Raw genomic sequence first — 19,564 nt, forward strand, 5'->3', positions numbered from 1 at the left:
TCAATATAACTTAGCTTTTAGATAATCAATTTGAATACAGAAAAGCAGTATCTGAAACTTCTGACAACATCAAACTGTTTTACATGATTTTAACTCACAACATTTATCACTCTTACCTGTACAGAAACAGTACTCTTGATATGAGGAGGAAGAGTCTGGACCATTTCTAGAAAGCATCGAAGTAGCCCCAACGTCCACACATTAGAAGAGTTAGTGCTCTCATCTTTATTTTCATATGTAAAAGGATCAATTATATAAACAACGATTGCAGGTGGATAAGTAATTGCATGTGAATCACCATCTGTGGGGATTCCCACTTTATCCCGATCCATCGTGCTAAAATTTAAGGTAGAAATTAGATAAAAAGTTGTACTGTATGTGCTTGGGATAGCATCTAAGCAGGTTCTTAATATCCTCCTCCTCTTTTTTGGTGAAAGGTATGAGAAATCCTCTCTGAAAATTAAGGACATTTCTTCCTTGCCAAAGTGAACCATAAATAAAGTACATACAATTTCACAGTGTATAAAGACACTTGCCTTAAGAGGTCTTGCCTTACATTTACAAAAAAAAAATATATATATACACACACACACACACACACACACACAAACACACACACACACACACACATACATAATATATGTATATATTTATTTATTTATTTTAAACCATAGAATATTAGATGCCAAAGACTTAGATGCTTAGAGTTTAAGGGATAAACTGAGACAAAGATAGGTCTCTTTGTCTGAGACTATCTCAAATAGCTGCCCAAATTTATAAAGTTGGGTACAGGTAGAACTAGACCAGAAATAAAATACATTTCTAGACTTACTCAATGTTCTAGGACATTTTTAGACTATATGTATTTTTTATTCTTATCTTTTGAGATGGGGGTCTCACTATGTTGACCAGGTTGGTCTTGAACTCTTGGTCTCATGCAATCCTCCTGCCTTGGCCTCTCAAAGTGCTAGGATTACTGACATGAGCCACTTTACCTAGTCCCATTTTTAGTTCATATATATTTATTTCATACTTCATAGCTTCAATGAACAAATTTCATTCTCTGATGGGTGATTTAATTTTTTTTAAACTTCAGATCTATTCAGATGTTCAAGATGGGTAAATCAATCTGGGTAATGGTTTGTTTTTACCCATATATGAGTGTACTTTTGGGCACAACTGCATCCTGGGTAACTGACAGATATAATTAAGTTCTGGCCAACCTAGTCTACAAATCAAAAGGAACGCTCACAAAAAAACCTTTGTCATAAAAGGAGAGCTGTCATAATCATTCTTGTCACCATAAATAAATTGGAATCACTGTGTAAAGTATTTAATACATACTGTATCATATTACTCTGTTTACAGATAAGGAAGCAAGCTCAGAAAACTAGAGCTTCCTCTAAGTCACAAAGCAGGTAAGTGGCAGAGCAGAGCTGAGATTCAAACTTTAATAGGACTCACTATTGAACAGACTGGCTCAATAGTGACTTCTCAATCACTGGAGTGAATTGCACAGGCAAATCTACTTGACAGTTATGCCACAGAAGACTCGAATGTCATATGGTATTGGACTGTATGGTTTTCAAGTTCTTAATTCCCACTCTCTGATTCTAGAATTCCATGATAAAGACTTTATGAAGAATCTACATTACAATTTTATACATAAAATATTCAACACTAGGCCAGGTGTCGTGACTCATGCCTGCAATCCCAGCACTTTGGGAGGCTGAGGAAGGTAGATCGCTGAGTCCAGGGGTTCCAGATCAGTCTGGGCAACATGGTAAAACCCTGTCTCTACTAAAAATACAAAAATTAGCCAGGCGTGGTGGTGCATGCCCGTAATTCCAGCTACTTGGGAGGCTGAGGCAGGACAATTGCTCGAACCTGGGAGTCAGAGGTTGCAGTGAGTGGAGATTCCACCACTGTACTCCAGCCTGGGTGAAAGAATGAGACTCTAGTGTCAAAAAAGAAAAAAAGAAGCATCATAGTTTTTTTTTTATATTTCTGCAAGAATCAGTATTTTTAAAGGTACCTCTCAGACACATCAGGATGTGGCTGAATGGGAAGTGAAGATGACTCTCCAGAAATCCCAGCTGTCTGTAGAGCTGATGGCTGTTGCCCACCTAGCTGACCACTCTGAACTGTATTTGCTTGTGTAGGCATAGATCCTGCAGCATTACTGTTCATACTGCCAAAGGGTGGAAATGAAGGTAGTTTATTTGATGATACTCCACTATTCAAGTTGGAGGATGATGAAGATGAAGTTGAAGCTGTGGTCAAAGTTGAATTAGCTGTGGCAACTGAAGTAGATATGGCAACACCTGAAGTCATCGTCATAGTGGTGCTTGCTGCAGATGCTAAGGTGGCAGATGGAGTATTAGCATTTCCAGTATTTGCCATCTGAGATGGAGTAATCAAAGACTGACTTGTAGAGGCAACTAAATTTGGCTGGGAAAGTAGAGAGCTGTCCAATGGCAGGGAAGCAAGATAAGGACCTAAAGGATAAAACCAGGTAGGAAATTTAATTCTTTATTTCACCGACTTTTTTTTTTATTGTACTGTGTAAATAAAATAATCCAGTTGATATTTTCTTGGTAATTATAGCCCCTGAATTGCTTGCTAATGGTGTAATCTAGACTTACTTTCTATTTTCCCTTAGAAACTGAAGAAATATATTTAAAATGGAATTTTCACTCAAAATTAAAGAAATGAAAGTTTAACAAAATTCTAAGTATAATTAAATGTATGAAAAGGTATCCAGCAATATTCATCAAACTATTCAAAGGGTTTCTAAATCACAAATCAAATAAATATTGACTACATTGGGAGCTAATAAAAATATAAAATGGTATAATGTTGTTATGGGGTTCAAATTACAGGAATGTCTAATGAGATTCAACAGTTTGGTTCTGTATCTCCTTGGATTAAGTCTAAAGAAAGTCCGCTGATATTTATTTCAGGAGTATTTATAAGCAATACAGTTGCGCATGGGTAGAATGAAAGAAAAAAAAGGATAATCAGCAAGTCTTAAATAGCTGTCATTTTCTTAGCACAACAAAGAACTATTTCTTGGTTTTGTGGAGATTAACTATACATTATTTTATCTTTAAGCTGTAACAAATCAACAATCTTAATGTTAATAAACCATCAGACCCTACAGAAGCAACAGAATATTTGTTTATAACCCACAATTTCTTCGTACCTGATGGGATCCCTCATTAGGGATCAGCAAACTTTTTCTGTAAAGGGTCCTATAATAGTATTTTTGTCTTTACAGCCACATAGACTCTATCACAGCTACTCAGTTCCAGTGTTGTAGCACAAAAGCAGCCAGAGAAAACACATAAATAAATGAGGATGGTTGTGTTCCAATAAAATTTTATCTACAAAAACAGCTGGTGGACCAGGCCACACTTTGCCAATACTAGCCTTATACAGTAAATACAAACTCAATACCTAGATCATATCTGCAGACTTGTGCATAAAGCTTGAGTTTAGAAAATGCTTCATTGTTACCATCAGCTGCCTGAGAAAACCATTCTGCTACCAACTTTTCTGATAGTTTCTTTGATGCAGTAGATCCAACTCTCATGATCCCATCTGTTAGCAGTCGAGAAACAGGTCTATGTTGACCTAATCGACAGGACTACAAATATACATACAGAAAGCAGAATTAGTAAATTTATTATAGTATTTTAGGTACATATTATAAAACCAAGCATGAAACTATTTAAAATAAGCTTAACCATTTGCAATTCACAGCTGTGACAAAAATATCAAGGGTGTTTCTAGAAGTAGGGCAAAAAAATAAACATATCAAAGGTGAAATAGTGCTATAGGTCTTTTTCATTTTTACATTAGAAATTCATTAAATTTTTTTCAAAATTAAAATATCTCTAATGAAGAAACACCTAGATAACACTAGAACCATTTGGTTTGAATAATAAAAGCTTGCAGAATGCAGAAATAAAGGAGCATAAAAATGCAGTCATTTTAGGTATACATTAACTCCAATTCATGTATTATAAATACACATATCCCTAAATCAAAGCAAAATAAAAACTGGTATATAAATATATTTATATACTCTCTCCCTCTAGTTCTGTGAGTCACTGATTTTTGTTTTAAGAAGCCTAATGGTCTGATAAATTTATAACATTGGAGTAAGCAAATTTAGAAGACTTTTTTACAGTAAGAATTTCAAAACCTTTAATAACCTAATATGAATTATGAGTCTCTAAAAGGTAATATAATATACAATGTTTCCCCAAGCCCATGGAAGTTTTTTTCTGAAAGAGTTTTTTTATTTTAGGCAAAGTCTTGCTCTGCCACCTAGGCTGGAGTGCAATGGCATGATCTTGGCTCACTGCAACCTCCACTTCCTGGGTTCAAGTGATTCTCCTGCTTCAGTCTCCCAAGTAGCTGGGATTACAGGCACCCACCACTACGTCCAGCTAATTTTTGTATTTTTTTTAGTACAGATGAGGTTTCACCATATTGGTCAGGCTAGTCTCGAACTCCTGACCTCAGGTGATCCACCGGCCTCGGCCTCCCAAAATGCTGGGATTACAGGCATGAGCCACTGCACCCAGCCTCTGAGAGAATTTTACCAGACTAATGTTCCAAATAACACCCGTTAGGAAATGTTCATTTATTAAAAACATACTACAGAGACCTTGTAAGTATGTGGAAAATTTTACAAGGAAGCTAAACTAGCATATACTAATATTCAGAGTGTAAAATGCATCAAAATTTAAAGACTAAATTTCCAAGCCTTTGTGGGAAAGAGGGAATAATAAAGTAAGATTTTATGTACCATAACACTTACAATTTACAATTATGCCTGGTGATAGATAACGTGAGAATTATAACTTAAAAGAATAGGCAAGAATTTCAGACCTGAAATAGACTTTAGAGATATCTAGCATAGATTTTTTTTTAAATGTATTTATTTATTTATTTAGAGACGGAGTTTCACTCTTATTGCCCAGGCTGAAGTGCAATGGCATGACCTTGGCTCACCGCACCTTCTGCCTCCCAGGTTCAAGTGATTCTCCTGCCTCAGCCTCCCAAGTAGCTAGGATTACAGACATGTGCCACCATGCCTGGCTAATTATGTATTTTTAGTAGAGTCCGGGTTTCTTCATGTTGGTTAGGCTGATCTCAAACTCCTGACCTCAGGGGATCTGCCTGTCTCAGCCTCCCAAAGTGTTGGGATTACAGGCATGAGCCACTGCACCTGGCCAAATTTATTTTGCAGATGAGGAAAGTGAGGTCTAGTGTCACTACCTGAAATTCTAGAGAATAAAGACTAGAATTTTTATAAATGTAATTTTTTTTCCTGGCTATTTAACATTGTTACCCTTCGTCTTAGAAAAGGTCACATTAAATGGGATACATATCTATATGCCCTCAATGTTTCTTCCTCCAACAGGCGTATAGCCACTCTGACCCACAACATACATATCTAACAGACTGGGTCAAACGCAGCAAAGAATGTAACTGGCTAGTATGAGAAATAAACATCTAATCTGACATCATCACTGTGTCCCAATCAACTAAATTTACCAGTATGCCATATATATATATATATATATATATATATATATATATATATATATCTCAATACAAATCATAAGGTAGTTTTAAAATGTCATCTCTTTTTAAACACCTACCTCATATATTGCAGTAAGATCTCTAAAAAAGCTTTTGGCTCCATTTAACAAGGCTTCATTCTCTGGACACAGTACAACATAGGCTATATCTCTTTGAGATCCATAGGGTTCCAGCATAAGTCTCTCCCAATAAGGAAGAGCAAATGGAGAAAGCACCAGATAATCATAATCATAACCCAACAAAAATGTGGGGATTGGCAGTGGTTCTGGGGATTCATCAGTTCCTAAATAAGAAAGATGTATTTTAAGAAACACTTAAAAACAAGACATGTCTCCTTTTTATTTAAATGTCAAAAGTTAATGAAGTCATTATTAGTGAAACTTTTTTATTAGAGACAAAAATACTTAATGGTAGTTGATTAAGACTTTTCAACAGCTAGGAATTTCCTGAACAAGTCTTTTTTATTTATTCATTTATTTTGAGATAGGGTTTTGTTCTGTTGCCAGGCTAGACTGCAGTGGCACAATCATGCCTCACCACAGCATCAACCTACTGGGCTCAAGCAATCCTCCGGCTTCGGCTTCCTGAGTAGCTGGGACTACAAGTGTGTGCCATTATGCTTGGCTAATTTTTAAAGTTTCTGTAGAGATGGGATCTTGTTGTGTTGCCCGGTTGGTCTCAAACTCCTGAGCTCATATAATCCTCCCTCAGCCTCCCAAAGTGCTGGGATTACATGTGGGAGCCACCATGCCCGGTGTGCATTTAAATTTTTGGCATGAAAATACACTGTAGGCCAGGTGCTGTGACTCATGCCTATAATCTCAGCACCCTGGGAGACTGAAGCAGGAGGATTACTTAAGCTCAGGAGTTTGAAACAAGCCTTGGCAACACAGTGAGACACCATCTCTATTTATACATTTAAAAATAATATAATTTAAAAAACAGGAAAAAAACTTATTAAGAGCTCAGGTTAAGTATTCTTTTTTTTAGGTTTTTTTTTTTTTTTTTGAGATGGAGTCTTGCTCTGTTGCCCAGGCTGCTGTGCAGTGGCACAATCTCCACTCACTCCAACCTCCACCTCCTGGGTTCAAGCAATTCCTGCACCTCAAGCTTCCTGAGTAGCTGTGATTATAGGCGTACATAACCATATCTGGATAATTTTTGTATTTTTCGTAGAGATGGGGTTTCACCATGTTAGCTAGGCTGGTCTCAAACTCTTGACCTCAAGTGATCTACCCCACCTTGGCCTTCCAAAGTGCTGGGATTATAGGTGTGAATCATCAGGCCTGGTGAGTGTTCTTACCACAATAAATTTTTTTTTTTTTGAGACGGAGTTTCACTCTTGTTACCCAGGCTGGAGTGCAATGGCGCGATCTCGGCTCACTGCAACCTCCGCCTCCTGGGTTCAGGCAATTCTTCTGCCTCAGCCTCCTGAGTATCTGGGATTACAGGCACGTGCCACCATGACCAGCTAATGTTTTGTATTTTTAGTAGAGACGGGGTTTCACCATGTTGACCAGGATGGTCTCGATCTCTTGACCTTGTGATCCACCCGCCTCGGCCTCCCAAAGTGCTGGGATTACAGGCTTGAGCCACCGCGCCCGGCCCTTAAAAATTTTTTAAAAGAAAATGACCAACAACCTAATAGAAAAATGGGTTAAGAACATGAAGAGTACAAAACAAAAATATCTCTTACACATAAAAAGATGCTCTTTCTCATTAAAAAGAGCAATTTAAAATTAGTAATAGCAAACAATGATAATGCTATGTGCTAGGTACTATTCAAAGCTCTTTGCATGTACGACTCATTTAATCCTCACAAGAAAACACAAGGCAGAAACTATTACTAACTTCATTTTAGAGATGAGAAAACATAAATGAAGAAAAGTAATTTCTCTAGTATTTTACAAGAAGTAGCAGAGCAGGAATTTAAACCCAAGAAATCTATCCCCACAGTCTATACCATGTAATCTCTCAAACTGTAATAGGAAATAACCATTTTTCACCCACTGACTCAGCATCCTACTGGGCAAAGCTTTGGGAAAATAGGCACTTTAACTGGTAAGAATTCAAATTGATATTACAGAGGCCAGGCATGGTGGCTGATGCCTGCGATCTCAGCACTTTGGGAGGCCTGGGTAGGTGGATCACTAAAGGCAAGGAGTTCAAGATGAGACTGGGCAACATGGCAAAACCTCATCTCTACTATAAATACAAAAATTAGCCAGGTGTGGTAATGCATGCCTATAATCCCAGCTACTCATGAGGCTGAGGCAGGAGAATTTCTTGAACCGGGTAGGCGGAGGGTGCAGTGAGCTGAAATCATGCTACTGCACTCCAGCCAGAGCAACAGAACAAGACTGTCTTTTTTTAAAAAAAAAAAAAAAAAAAAAGTATTACAGAGAGTGATTTAGCTTTTTGTTTTTCCTTGAAATACACATTGCTGGGCACTTATAATCTCAGCCCTTTGAGAGGCCCAGGTGGGCAGATGACTAGGGACCAGGAGCTGGAGACCAGCCTGAGCCAACATGGCAAAACCTCATTTCTACAAAAAAATACAAAAATTAGCTGGGTGTGGTTGCACGCACATTAGTGGCACACTACTTGAGAGGCTGAGGTGGGAGGATCACTTGAGCCCAGGAAGTTAACACTGCAGAGAGCCATGACTGTGCCACTATACTCCAGCCAGGGTGAAAGAATGAGACCCTATCTCAAAAAAATAATAAATAAAATAAAAATACACCATGCTTTAAAGCCAGGGGTGTGTATGTTACTGAAAAATAGCTGTAATGATCATGGTGGGTACAATCTCTATGTTCATAAACACTGCATTGGTAAAATATATTATCATATGTAAAGAACAATGGAATACATATAGCCATTAAAAAAAAAGATAATCTCTATGTATGCAGACAGAAATGATCTCCAAAATCATTAAGGTACAGAGATAAATAAATAAATGTTTACTATCTTAGTTTTTAAACTAATGTAAAGGTTTATACTAAAATGTATTTTCTGTCCAGGTGTGGTGGCTCATGCCTGTAATACCAGCAGTTTGGGAGGCTGAGGTGGGCAGATATCACTTGAGGCCGGGAGTTTGAGACAAGCCTAGCCAACATGATGAAACCCTGTCTCTACTAAAAATATAAAAAATTAGCCCAGGCATGGTGGCGTGTGCCTGAAATCCCAGCTACTCAGGAGGCTAAGGCAGGAGAATTGTGTGAACTTGGGAGGCAGAGGTTACAGTGCGCCAAGATCACGCCACTGTACTCCAGCCTAGGTGACAAAGCGAGACTCTTGTCTCAAAAAATAAATAAATAAAACAAAACATATTTTCTTGGACCTCCATTTTTCACAGAGTATTAGTTTTGTAATGAGATTTAAATTATTTTAGCCATTAAAAGAGGGAGAATGGCCGGGCGCGGTGGCTCAAGCCTGTAATCCCAGCACTTTGGGAGGCCGAGGCGGGTGGATCACAAGGTCGAGAGATCGAGACCATCCTGGTCAACATGGTGAAACCCCATCTCTACTAAAAGTACAAAAAATTAGCTGGGCATGGTGGTGCGTGCCTGTAATCCCAGCTACTCAGGAGGCTGAGGCAGGAGAATTGCTTGAACTCAGGAGGCGGAGGCTGCGGTGAGCCAAGATTGCGCCATTGCACTCCAGCCTGGGTAACAAGAGCTAAACTCCGTCTCAAAAAAAAAAAAAAAAAAAAAAAAGAGGGAGAAAAGGAAAATATAGGTAAATCTACTACTTTCATATATGATATACTTCAAACCAATAAACAGAAGTCAAAGATTTCAATTTTAAGAAGTATTATTCCAAATATATTTTTAAAACTCCAATTACAGCCCACCTGTCAGAGACAATCTTCAACAAACAGTTCAAATATTTGGAATGTTCTTTTCATCACAGCTGACCATAAATCTGTATACCTACTGAGAGTATTCATTTACTACTCTAGTCATAACTAGCAAATTTCTTCTTTGTTTTAATTCTTTTTAAATGAAGAGCTTAGGGCCCCTTATCAGTAGTATAACCCTCATTCCCCACTCCATCTCCCTTTTTCATTTAATTTTGTAAAATAATTGAAAACAAAAGCTTTTTTTTTTTTGCCTTTGAAAGAAAATCTTCGAAACATCCCCTTTCTTCATGAAAAAGATTGAGGGAAAGCCCCCTATAAGAAAGCCCCCTAAGAGAAGCCACTCCTTTTGAAGCAGGGTTAGAGTTGAGTAAACTGAATGTTAGAAATGGTGGGGGAAAAAAGCTAGGATTGGACCAAGGTGGCCTTAAGAATATACCACAAAAAAGATTTAAAGAAGACTAATGTGCTTATTCTAGTTGGGCACAGAAATCTGAGGACTGATATAAAATCAGTCATTACATATCACTATAAATTACTTACCATAAGATCCTCGGCCAGCCATTTTATGAAACTGTTGCCAAGTAAGAGGACCTTGAACACCCCAAGGTCTTACTGTTCTTTTTTTCTGAATGGCATCCTGAAGAACTGGCTGAAGAGAGAGGAGCATTCGAAGTATATCCTGTGAGCACTGCATACTCACATCTACGAGCATTAAAAAAAAAAAAAGTAAATAAGAATTGCTATTGCCAGCACAAATAAAATTTTAACATAACACAAAATACATATAGGGAAGTTCAGGTCTTCATCATCAAGAAGATTAAACCGTGACCTGTGCAGAGAACTGTATTAAGTTCTATAAGATGATCTACAGAAATGGTTCTTCTAGATACTTAGAACCAAAAAGACACACAATAAAAAGTTACTGTTGCTGGGCGTGGTGGCTCAAGCCTGTAATCCCAGCACTTTGGGAGGCCAAGGCAGGTGGATCACAAGGTCAAGAGATCGAGACCATCCTGGCCAACATGGTGAAACACCATCTCTACTAAAAATACAAAAGAATTAGCCGGATGTGGTGGTGTGCACTTGTAGTCCCAGCTACTCAGGAGGCTGAGGCAGAAGAATCATTTGAACTGGGACGCAGAGGTTGCAGTTAGCCCAGACTGCGCCACTGCACTCCAGCCTGGTGGCAGAGCAAGACTTCATTTCAAAGAAAAAAAAAATTATTGTTAACTTATCTCCATAGTCATTCATTAGCTGATTAATCAAATTTAGAAATTAATCAAATATATTTATTTTTGCATTTATGCTGGCTGTTTTGGTGCTGTAGGTATTTTATCAGAAAGAAGTCTGCCTCACATTGAAACTATATCCCACAATTAGCACTATTATGGTAAACTGAATAGGTAAGACTGGTTATAATAGTTAAAGCTTAATTTGAAAAAAACAGTAGACTTTAACAACTCTAAAATACAGAAATTATACAGTAACTTGCTCACACTGCTAAAAAGTATATTATCTATAGATATTTTATAAACTTATACATCTTAAAGACATATAGATTATCAAATTATGACCTGCATTTCTGACCAATTATCAGAATGGTGATACAGAAAGGTGCTCCTCATAAATGTCAAATGGCTCAAAGAAAAATCACTAAATGATATTGATAAAATAAATGTGGCCCCCAGAATGGTCCAGTTGTACCCTAAACCTGTTTAGGCACACTGCTATATTAAATCATTCCATTTTAATTTGTTATTACCTTTGCCTAATTTATCATTATAGGCTTTAATTTCCTATACCTAAAAATTTTATCGGCTGGGCGCAGTGGGCTCATGCCAGCACTTTGGGACGCCAAGGAGAGCGGACTGCTTGAGGTCAGGAGTTTGAGACCAGCCTGGCCAACATGGTGAAAACCTGTCTCTACCAAAAAATACAAAACTTAGCTGGGCATGGTGGTGCATGCCTGTAATCCCAGCTATTTGGGAGGCTGAGGCAGGAGAATCGCTTGAACCCAGGAGGCAGAGGTTGCAGTGAGCCAAGATTGTGCCACTGCGCGCCAGCCTGGGCAACAAGAGCGAGATTCCATATTAAAAAAAAAAAAAGATTAAACAAAATAGGACTCAGTGAGTCCACTTAAGAGTAATAAAAACATGTCCATATAAAAACTTGTATGCAAATGTTCATGGGAGCACTATTCATCATATTCATAACAGCCAAAAAGTGTAAACAACCTAAATGTCCATCAACTGATGAAGGGCATAAATAAAATACGGTATCTTCATACAATGGAATATTATTTGGCAATAAAGTATTAATATGTGCTATAGCATGGATGAACCTTGAAAATATTATGCAAGGTAAAAAAAGCCAGTCACTGAAGACCATACAGTATATAATTCTATTTATATAAAATGCCCAAAAGCAGCAAATCTAGAGAGACAGAAAATACACTCATGGTTGTCTATAGCTTAGGAAAGAAGGCTGGACGGAAAAAGGCAGTGACTGTTAAAGGGTAGGGGGTTTATTATGAAAATGTTCTAAAATTGTGTTAATGACTGTCCAACTCTGAATACTAAGAGCAGTAAACTGTACATTTTACATGGTTACCCATGTATGGTATTAATTTTTGTTCAGCAAGTATGTATTTTTTCTAATTAGAACAGAGCCTTTTCTATCTTCAACAAAATAAACGTTGCCCTTAAAATATACAAACTATACTTTGTAGACTTTTAAATTCAAACATACCTTCTTTCAAGATGTTAAAACTAAATAAATCCAAACAACCATTTTAATATCCTGATCATCTACTGTGTTCACTATTCTAGGTGTTTATAGACAAAAACCTTTGCCTTTACACAGAACTTTGTAAAGAGTGTACTTAATGGGGGTAGGAAACAACAATAAATTGTATTGTTATGTTAGAAGGTAATAGGAACACTATGGAAAGAAGCAAAGCAAGATGGAGAACATGAAGAAAGGTTTACAATTTTATAATGAGAAGATGACATCTGACAAGATTTAAAGGAGACAGTTATCCACATAAATACCTGGAAAACAAACATCCGAGGAAAAGGAAACAATTAGGCCAAGGTCTCTAATGCAGGAGCTTGCCACTATTTCATGATGCTACTATAATTTAATCAAAGTATTCTAATATTTCACACTTATGTTTTCCAACATTATTTGTTTTTAATACTGAAACTTTTTAATTGAAATATAAAGGCTTTTCTTTCTTTTCTTTTTGGTAGAGATGGGGTCTTGCTATGTTGCTCAAGCTGGTCTCAAACTCCTGGTCTCAAGCATCACTCCCATCTTGGCCTCCCAAAATGCTGGGATTACAGGTGTGAGCCATGGTGCCTGGCCTCATTTCTCTCTTTCTTGTACTAAATTACTTTCTTTGGACAAGTTCTTAAGAAGAAATTAATTTTTATGTCTACAGCTTTATATTTACATCATTGCTTACTGTTATTCAAAAAACGCATACCAGGTAAAGCTCAGTATTTTCCATTATTTGGCAAATAAGTTGATTCTTAAAAACAAAACAATAATAAATAAAGAGTCATTACCACTGCTAACATTTGAGTTATCACTATATGCCAAAAACTGTTTTTTGGTTTTTTTGAGATGGAGTCTCGCTCTGTCACCCAGGCTGGAGTGCAGTGGTGCCATCTTGGCTCACTGCAACCTCCATCTCAGGTTGAAGCAATTCTCCTGCCTCAGCTTCCCGAGTAGCAGGATTACAGGCATGCACCCCTATGTCTGGCTAATTTTTGTATTTTTAGTAGAGATGAGGTTTCACCGTGTTGGTCAGGCTGGTCTTGAACTCCTGGGCGGCTCATGCCTGTAATCCCAGCACTTTGGGGGGCCAAGGTGGGGGGATCAGCTGCTTTTTTTTTGAGATGGAGTCTCACTCTGTCGCTCACACCACAGTGCAATGGCGTAATCTCAGCTTACTGTAACCCCCGTCTCCCGGGTTCATGCAATTCTCTAGCCTCAGCCTCCCAAGTAGCTGGGACTACAGGCATGTACCACCAGGCCCTGCTAATTTTTATATTTTTAGTAGAGACGGGGTTTGCATGTTGTCCAGGATGGTCTCAATCACTTGACCTCATGATCCGCTTGCCCTGGCCTCCCAAATTGCTGGGATTACAAGCCTGAGCCACCACACCCAGCCTGCTCTGTTTTATGTGTATTATTTCATTTGATTCTCACAACACCCTGTAAATTCTCACAACACCAATAAATCCATTATTGACCCTACTTTAAGAAACTGAGGCACAGAAAGGTTAACTAACTTGGCCCAAGGTAGCAGGTAGTATATAGTGCTACAGTCATGTTTCAAACCCAAGCAGTCTGAGTTCACAGCCTATGTTCTTAACTACTCTATATGGCTTAAAATAATCTTTCCCTTTTTTTGAACACCTATGATATTTATTTATATTTTTCCCTTTTAAAATTTGGTCCCTGAGAATAAATAATTGGATGAATGCTGAAATTATGTCATGTACATAAACTTAATCACTGGTCCATGTGTTGCTCTTACAGTTCAAAAATTTCCTTTAATAATAAAATGAACAACTGTAATCTCACTGTCTAAGAACTGGAACATTACCAAAAACAATCTTACTAAATATTTCTTCCTATCCTATCTTGTGGTCACTTTTGGACATGTGAAATTTCAAGAATTAACCAATATCCTCAATTTTATGTGCATGTAAATAATACATTTAGTTATGCTTGTTTCAGAACTTTATTAAAGGAAATATATTAAAGATATTATTAAAGGGTATCTGACTACATGTAATCTGGGATTTGTTCCCTCTTCCTCTCCTCAATTAAGATTCATCTATTTGTTATATACAAAAGTATCCATTTTCAGAAGCCATATAACATTCCATCTGTACTATCATGATTTCTTAGCTATTCTCCTGTTGATGGGCTGATTTTTACTTCTTTCAACCTTGCGTTACATGGCCATTTTTTACTTTTTGGACAGAGTCTCACTCTGTCTGTTAAACGGGTTGGAGTACAGTGGTATAATCATGGTTCACTAAATCATCCACCTCCTAGGTTCAAGCTATCCTCGCACCTCAGCCTCCTAAGTAGCTGGGACACCAAGCATGTGCTACTACAACCAGGTAACTTTTGTATTTTTTAGTAGAGATGGGTTTTTCCATGTTCACCAGGCTGGTCTTCAACTCCTGGGCTCAAACGATTTGATCTGCCTGCTTCAGCTTCCCAAATGCTGGGATTACAGGCATAAGCCATATTTGTCAATATAAAAAAATTCCTTTCCTATAGGATCACTCCCAACGCACTCATTAAAAAATAACAATAAGCCTCTCCTTTAACCCTATTATCCAATTTCTTTGCTATTTACAGCAAAAGTCCCCGCAAAATTGTTTAAGTTTGCTTCTCATCCCATTCTCTTGTGAACCCACTCTAATCAGGTTGACTGAAACTGCCTATCAAGGTGACCAACAACTTCTATGTGGTCACATCCAATAGCCTGTCTCAGTTTTCACTTTAATGTATCACAGTATTTGATAGAGATGATCACACTTCTAAAGATTCCCTATACTTGATTTCTAGGATACCATACTCCCATGGTTTTCCTTCAACCTTCTTCTCAATTTCTGTTCCTGGCTCCTCCTCTCCCTCCCCACCTCTAAATGTCAGCCCCATCCTTGTACTACTCTATCTACAATTACTCTTTAGGTTATTTCACCAGATCCACAGCTTTTCATAATGATAACTCATGAAAATTTTCCATTTTTTGTTTATTTCCTATCTTCTCCACTAAATTATAGGTTCAAAAAAGGCAAAGAATATGTGTGCTTTGACATGTATGTTCACTGTAGCACTGTTTACAGTGGCAAAGACCTGGAACCAACCCAAATTCCCATTGATGACAGACTGAACAAGAAAAATGTGGCACATATACACCATGAAATACTATGCAGCCATAAAAAACGATGAGTTCATGTCCTTTGTAGGGACATGGATGAATCTGGAAACCATTCTCAGCAAACTGACACAAGAACAGAAAATCAACCACTACATGTTCTCACTCATAGGCAGGTGTTGAAACAATGAAAACACATGGACATAGGGAGGGGAGCATCACACACTGAGGTCTGTTGAGGGGGGTCCTCGTGGAGGGACAGCAGAAGGTAGGGAGTTTGGGAGGGATAACATGGGGAGAAATGTCAGATATAGGTGATGGAGATGGAGGCAGCAAACCACATTGCCATGTATGTACCTATGCAACAATCCTGCATGTTCTGCATATGTACCCCAGAACCCAAAGTGCAATAAAAAATATTTTTAAAAAAGTATCTTAAAAAAAAAAAAAAAGAATATGTGTGTTTAGTTCAACAGTGAACCTAGGAAAATACCTGGCACATACAAGGTGCCCACCTATACTTAATGAGTGGAATAACGTTGAATAAAGCAGACAACCAGCAATGTTGTGCTAATAAACATATGCAAAGTGCCTTTTATATTCCTACGTAAGTATATAATTACACATTTATAACAACAATACTTTTATTGGTGAAATTAAACTAAAACTGCTAAGAAATTCTCCCTTTAAAAATGTCATCCTTAAAAGAATTTCAGGCCCAACTTTAAATGTCTTTATTTACTACATGGGAAATTGCCTTAAATACTTTTTCCTAAGAAAGAAAAGCAAAGTCATACAACTAAAAGGAAATAAGCAAACAAGAAAAGTATTTTATTAACATACTTACCATTTCTTTTGGACCAGGGGTGTAAGCATGAACTCTTCACAAGTGCTTCATCAACTTTTCCTCCTGACATGTTATCCATGAACTGACGCCCATGTTCTAATGCAAGGTAGCAGTCATTGCAACAGTCACGCTCTTCAACACGTACCCAATTGCTAATTACACCACTTTTAGGAAAAGGATCTTGGTCTGCTGCTCCGAAGGGTGAAAATAAATTAGTGCATTGATCTTGTAGCAATAATATCAAATCATCAGGCAATTTTTCAGATTCCCTTAGTCCTCCATTAATATGTTCAGTAGAGGTAGCCCTGAGAGCTTCAAAACGTTTTTCTGCTTCTTTGCCACAGTCTGTATTGCGTCCTATGATATCTAGTTCATCTTCAAGAAATAATCCTGAATTGTTTCCAAATTTTCTGTTCATGACAGCACTGAAGCCGCAGGTACACCTATATTGTACTTCCTGCGTTGGATCTGGAATGTAAACTCCAACATCGGCACCCTTGATATTCATGTTGCAGACACAGATGCAACAACTATCAAAGTTACAGTCTTTAAACAAATTCATAACTGATTCTGAAAGGATGAGGTTTACATAAAGACTGTGTGCTTCAGGGATGGAAGGGACAGTTGCAGGTTCAACAGAATTAAGGGGTCTGCATGTAGATGGGGTGGAAGCTGGTGAATACAAGTCTGAATTTTCGTATTTGACTGAACCTTGAGCACTAGCAGGTCCACCAGCTCCACGAGGAGTCCGAGGAGTCCTTGGAGTCCTTGGAGTTGGAAACCGAGGAGTGGATGGAGAAGGAAGAATTCCTGCTCCACTGTTACTAGGAGGTGCACTGCTAGGAGGCATTCCAAAAGAAGTATGAGTTTGAGGTGTATAGGCAGGGCCATATTCTTGATCCATATTACTTCCATCACTATCATCACCAGGGTAAAAGAAAATAAAATACATACGTAAAGAAACATATTAGTAATGTGAAATACAATTAAAAATGTCCCAAATGTTTTTCAATTACATAGGAAATTATGAAAGGACAAGTATTGCAAGAATTACCAGTAGAGTCAATTCTTATTTCTGGTTAACATATCTACTGTAAGTAATTGTGTGGGCTAAGGATCAATCTAGTTCAAAAATCATTAATAAATTCTGTATACACTAATACATACCTAGACATATATATTTACTATCTGTAAATTTCGTTTACTAGAAATACTTAAAAGATGCTACTGACTATAAAAAAATGATTTTAGAGATGCTTATGTGTAAATAGGGAAAAAATTGTAATTTTAAGACGCATTATAAGACATCTCAAATTCAGATTTTTTTTTTTTTTTTTTTTTTTTTTTTTTTTGAGACGGAGTTTCACTCTTGTTACCCAGGCTGGAGTGCAATGGCGGGATCTCAGCTCACCGCAACCTCCATCTCCTGGGCTCAAGCAATTCTCCTGCCTCAGCCTCCTAAGTAGCTGGGATTACAGGCACGCGCCACCACGCCCAGCTAATTTTTGTATTTTTAGTAGAGACGGGGTTTCACCATGTTGACCAGGATGGTCTCGATCTCTTGACCTCGTGATCCACACGTCTCAGCCTCCCAAAGTGCTGGGATTACAGGCGTGAGCCACCGTGCCGGTTCAGATTTTTTTTTTTAGCCTTGAATTGAAACTGACAAATTCAGATATGGTAAAACGTGAAAAGTGTGGAAAATACGGCAAATGTAAAAACGGGAGTGATTATAAATTGCACCTCAAAAGAAAAGGTGCTTCTGAATACAAATTAAGCAGAACAGTCTTAAGTTTTCCAATAGTTTATCCATACCCAATTAACCACTGCAATTTTTTTTTTTTTGAGATGAAGTATCACTGTGTCGCCCAGGCTGCAGTGCACTAGTGCGATCTTGGCTCACTGCAACCTCCGCCTCCCGGGTTCAAGTGATTCTTGTCCCTCAGCCTCCCAAGTAGGTGGAACTACAGGCACATGCCACCATGTTTGGATAATTTTTCTATTTTTAGTAGTGACAGGGTTTCACATGTTGGCCAAGCTGGTCTCAAACTCCTGACCTCAAGGGATCCACCCACCTTGGCCTGTCAAAGTGCTAGAAATACAGGCATGAGCCACTGTTCCTCACCAATCATTATAGTTGATTAACCACAAATAATTTTTAGAATTTTCAAAAACCAATTTTCTTTTTCCAGTATGCCAGGTAAATCTACAAAAAAAATTAAAGCTGTATAAGCATTCATATACTATTATAATAACATAAATCATACCCCTCTTTGATGAATGGCATTGCAGGCCCTGAAGGAAGCAATTCCAATTTTCCGACAGTCCAACTCTGACGGTAAATACACTCTTCCGGCAATTTGATAGGGGGCAGAAATTGGCTTGGTAGAGTTTTTAGAGGTGCAAACATGGAACATCCCACTAGAATTTGACAATTTTCTGGCTTATAGACGTAAGAAAAATCCTACAATATAAAGATGATAGGTTTTCAGTTTCTTATCTTCGGGGGGAAAAAATAAACAAAAAATTCAAACAAGCTCTGGACCTTTTCTCCTTTCTTTAAACAGAATAAAACGTAAATGCAATCCTATTCTTTCTATAAGTGCAATCTTAATAATGACACAACAATTCAGTCCTCAACTTAGCCACAAAACTGCAAACACTATCAAAGAATTTTTGAATATAGCAACAAACTAATTCTATAAGAAAACATACGAAGTGAATTATTCTTCTAGAAAAAAAAATACTTACTTTAATTTCAGAAGGTTTGGGGCTACAGAACCCCTCATCAACCTCAATTTTGAACTGCGCTCCTACACCAGAACTATTTCCTTCTAGAACAGTTCCTCCAGGTGTTGTATCCATACTACCATATTCTTTATTGTTCATATTCATTGGGGAAAATCCCATAATATGTTGTTCCAATGATGGTGGTGTAGGATACATTTTATGAAGATCTGCAGTGCCTATATTTAATAAAAACATACATTTTAACACACGACTAAAAATAGGTGACTGTTTAAAACAAAGGGAGTGGGGAGCTTTTTTGAGATTAAAAGTTTGCAAATTTATCTCGAGCACAGATGTGGGACGCTTACTTATGCAAGATAACGGGTCCAGATTTCCTGTCTTTGATTCCTTGCAGCTGACTTTATCATCTGATCCATTCGCTGATTTTTTAGATCCAGGCTATTTAAAAAAAGCACACATTTATCTAAAATTTTACATCCAATGTGATCTCAAAATAGTAATCATTCAGATATAACTTAAAAGTAAAGCCCATTCATTAAAAGTAATATTTTGAATTTGATACAGCCAAATACAT

The 19,564-nt window shown here is 37.6% G+C and overlaps 1 protein-coding gene across 2 annotated transcripts in view; it reads right to left on the reverse strand.

Moving 5' to 3' along the window:
* The window catches only part of MED13 (mediator complex subunit 13), a 121,383-nt gene that overhangs the window by 21,407 nt on the left and 80,412 nt on the right, over positions 1–19,564 (reverse strand). For both annotated transcript variants that reach the window (XM_039476325.2, XM_074388069.1), the window contains 9 exons: positions 19,338–19,428; positions 18,991–19,205; positions 18,507–18,703; positions 16,240–17,156; positions 10,025–10,186; positions 5,679–5,902; positions 3,460–3,649; positions 2,036–2,498; positions 117–336 (listed from right to left, as the gene is read on the reverse strand). In XM_039476325.2, the coding sequence (XP_039332259.2) occupies positions 117–336; positions 2,036–2,498; positions 3,460–3,649; positions 5,679–5,902; positions 10,025–10,186; positions 16,240–17,156; positions 18,507–18,703; positions 18,991–19,205; positions 19,338–19,428 (2,679 nt within the window). The remainder of the gene's footprint in view (positions 1–116; positions 337–2,035; positions 2,499–3,459; positions 3,650–5,678; positions 5,903–10,024; positions 10,187–16,239; positions 17,157–18,506; positions 18,704–18,990; positions 19,206–19,337; positions 19,429–19,564) is intronic.

The sequence above is a fragment of the Saimiri boliviensis genome, chromosome 17, assembly GCF_048565385.1.
Source record: "Saimiri boliviensis isolate mSaiBol1 chromosome 17, mSaiBol1.pri, whole genome shotgun sequence".
NCBI lineage: Eukaryota > Metazoa > Chordata > Mammalia > Primates > Cebidae > Saimiri > Saimiri boliviensis.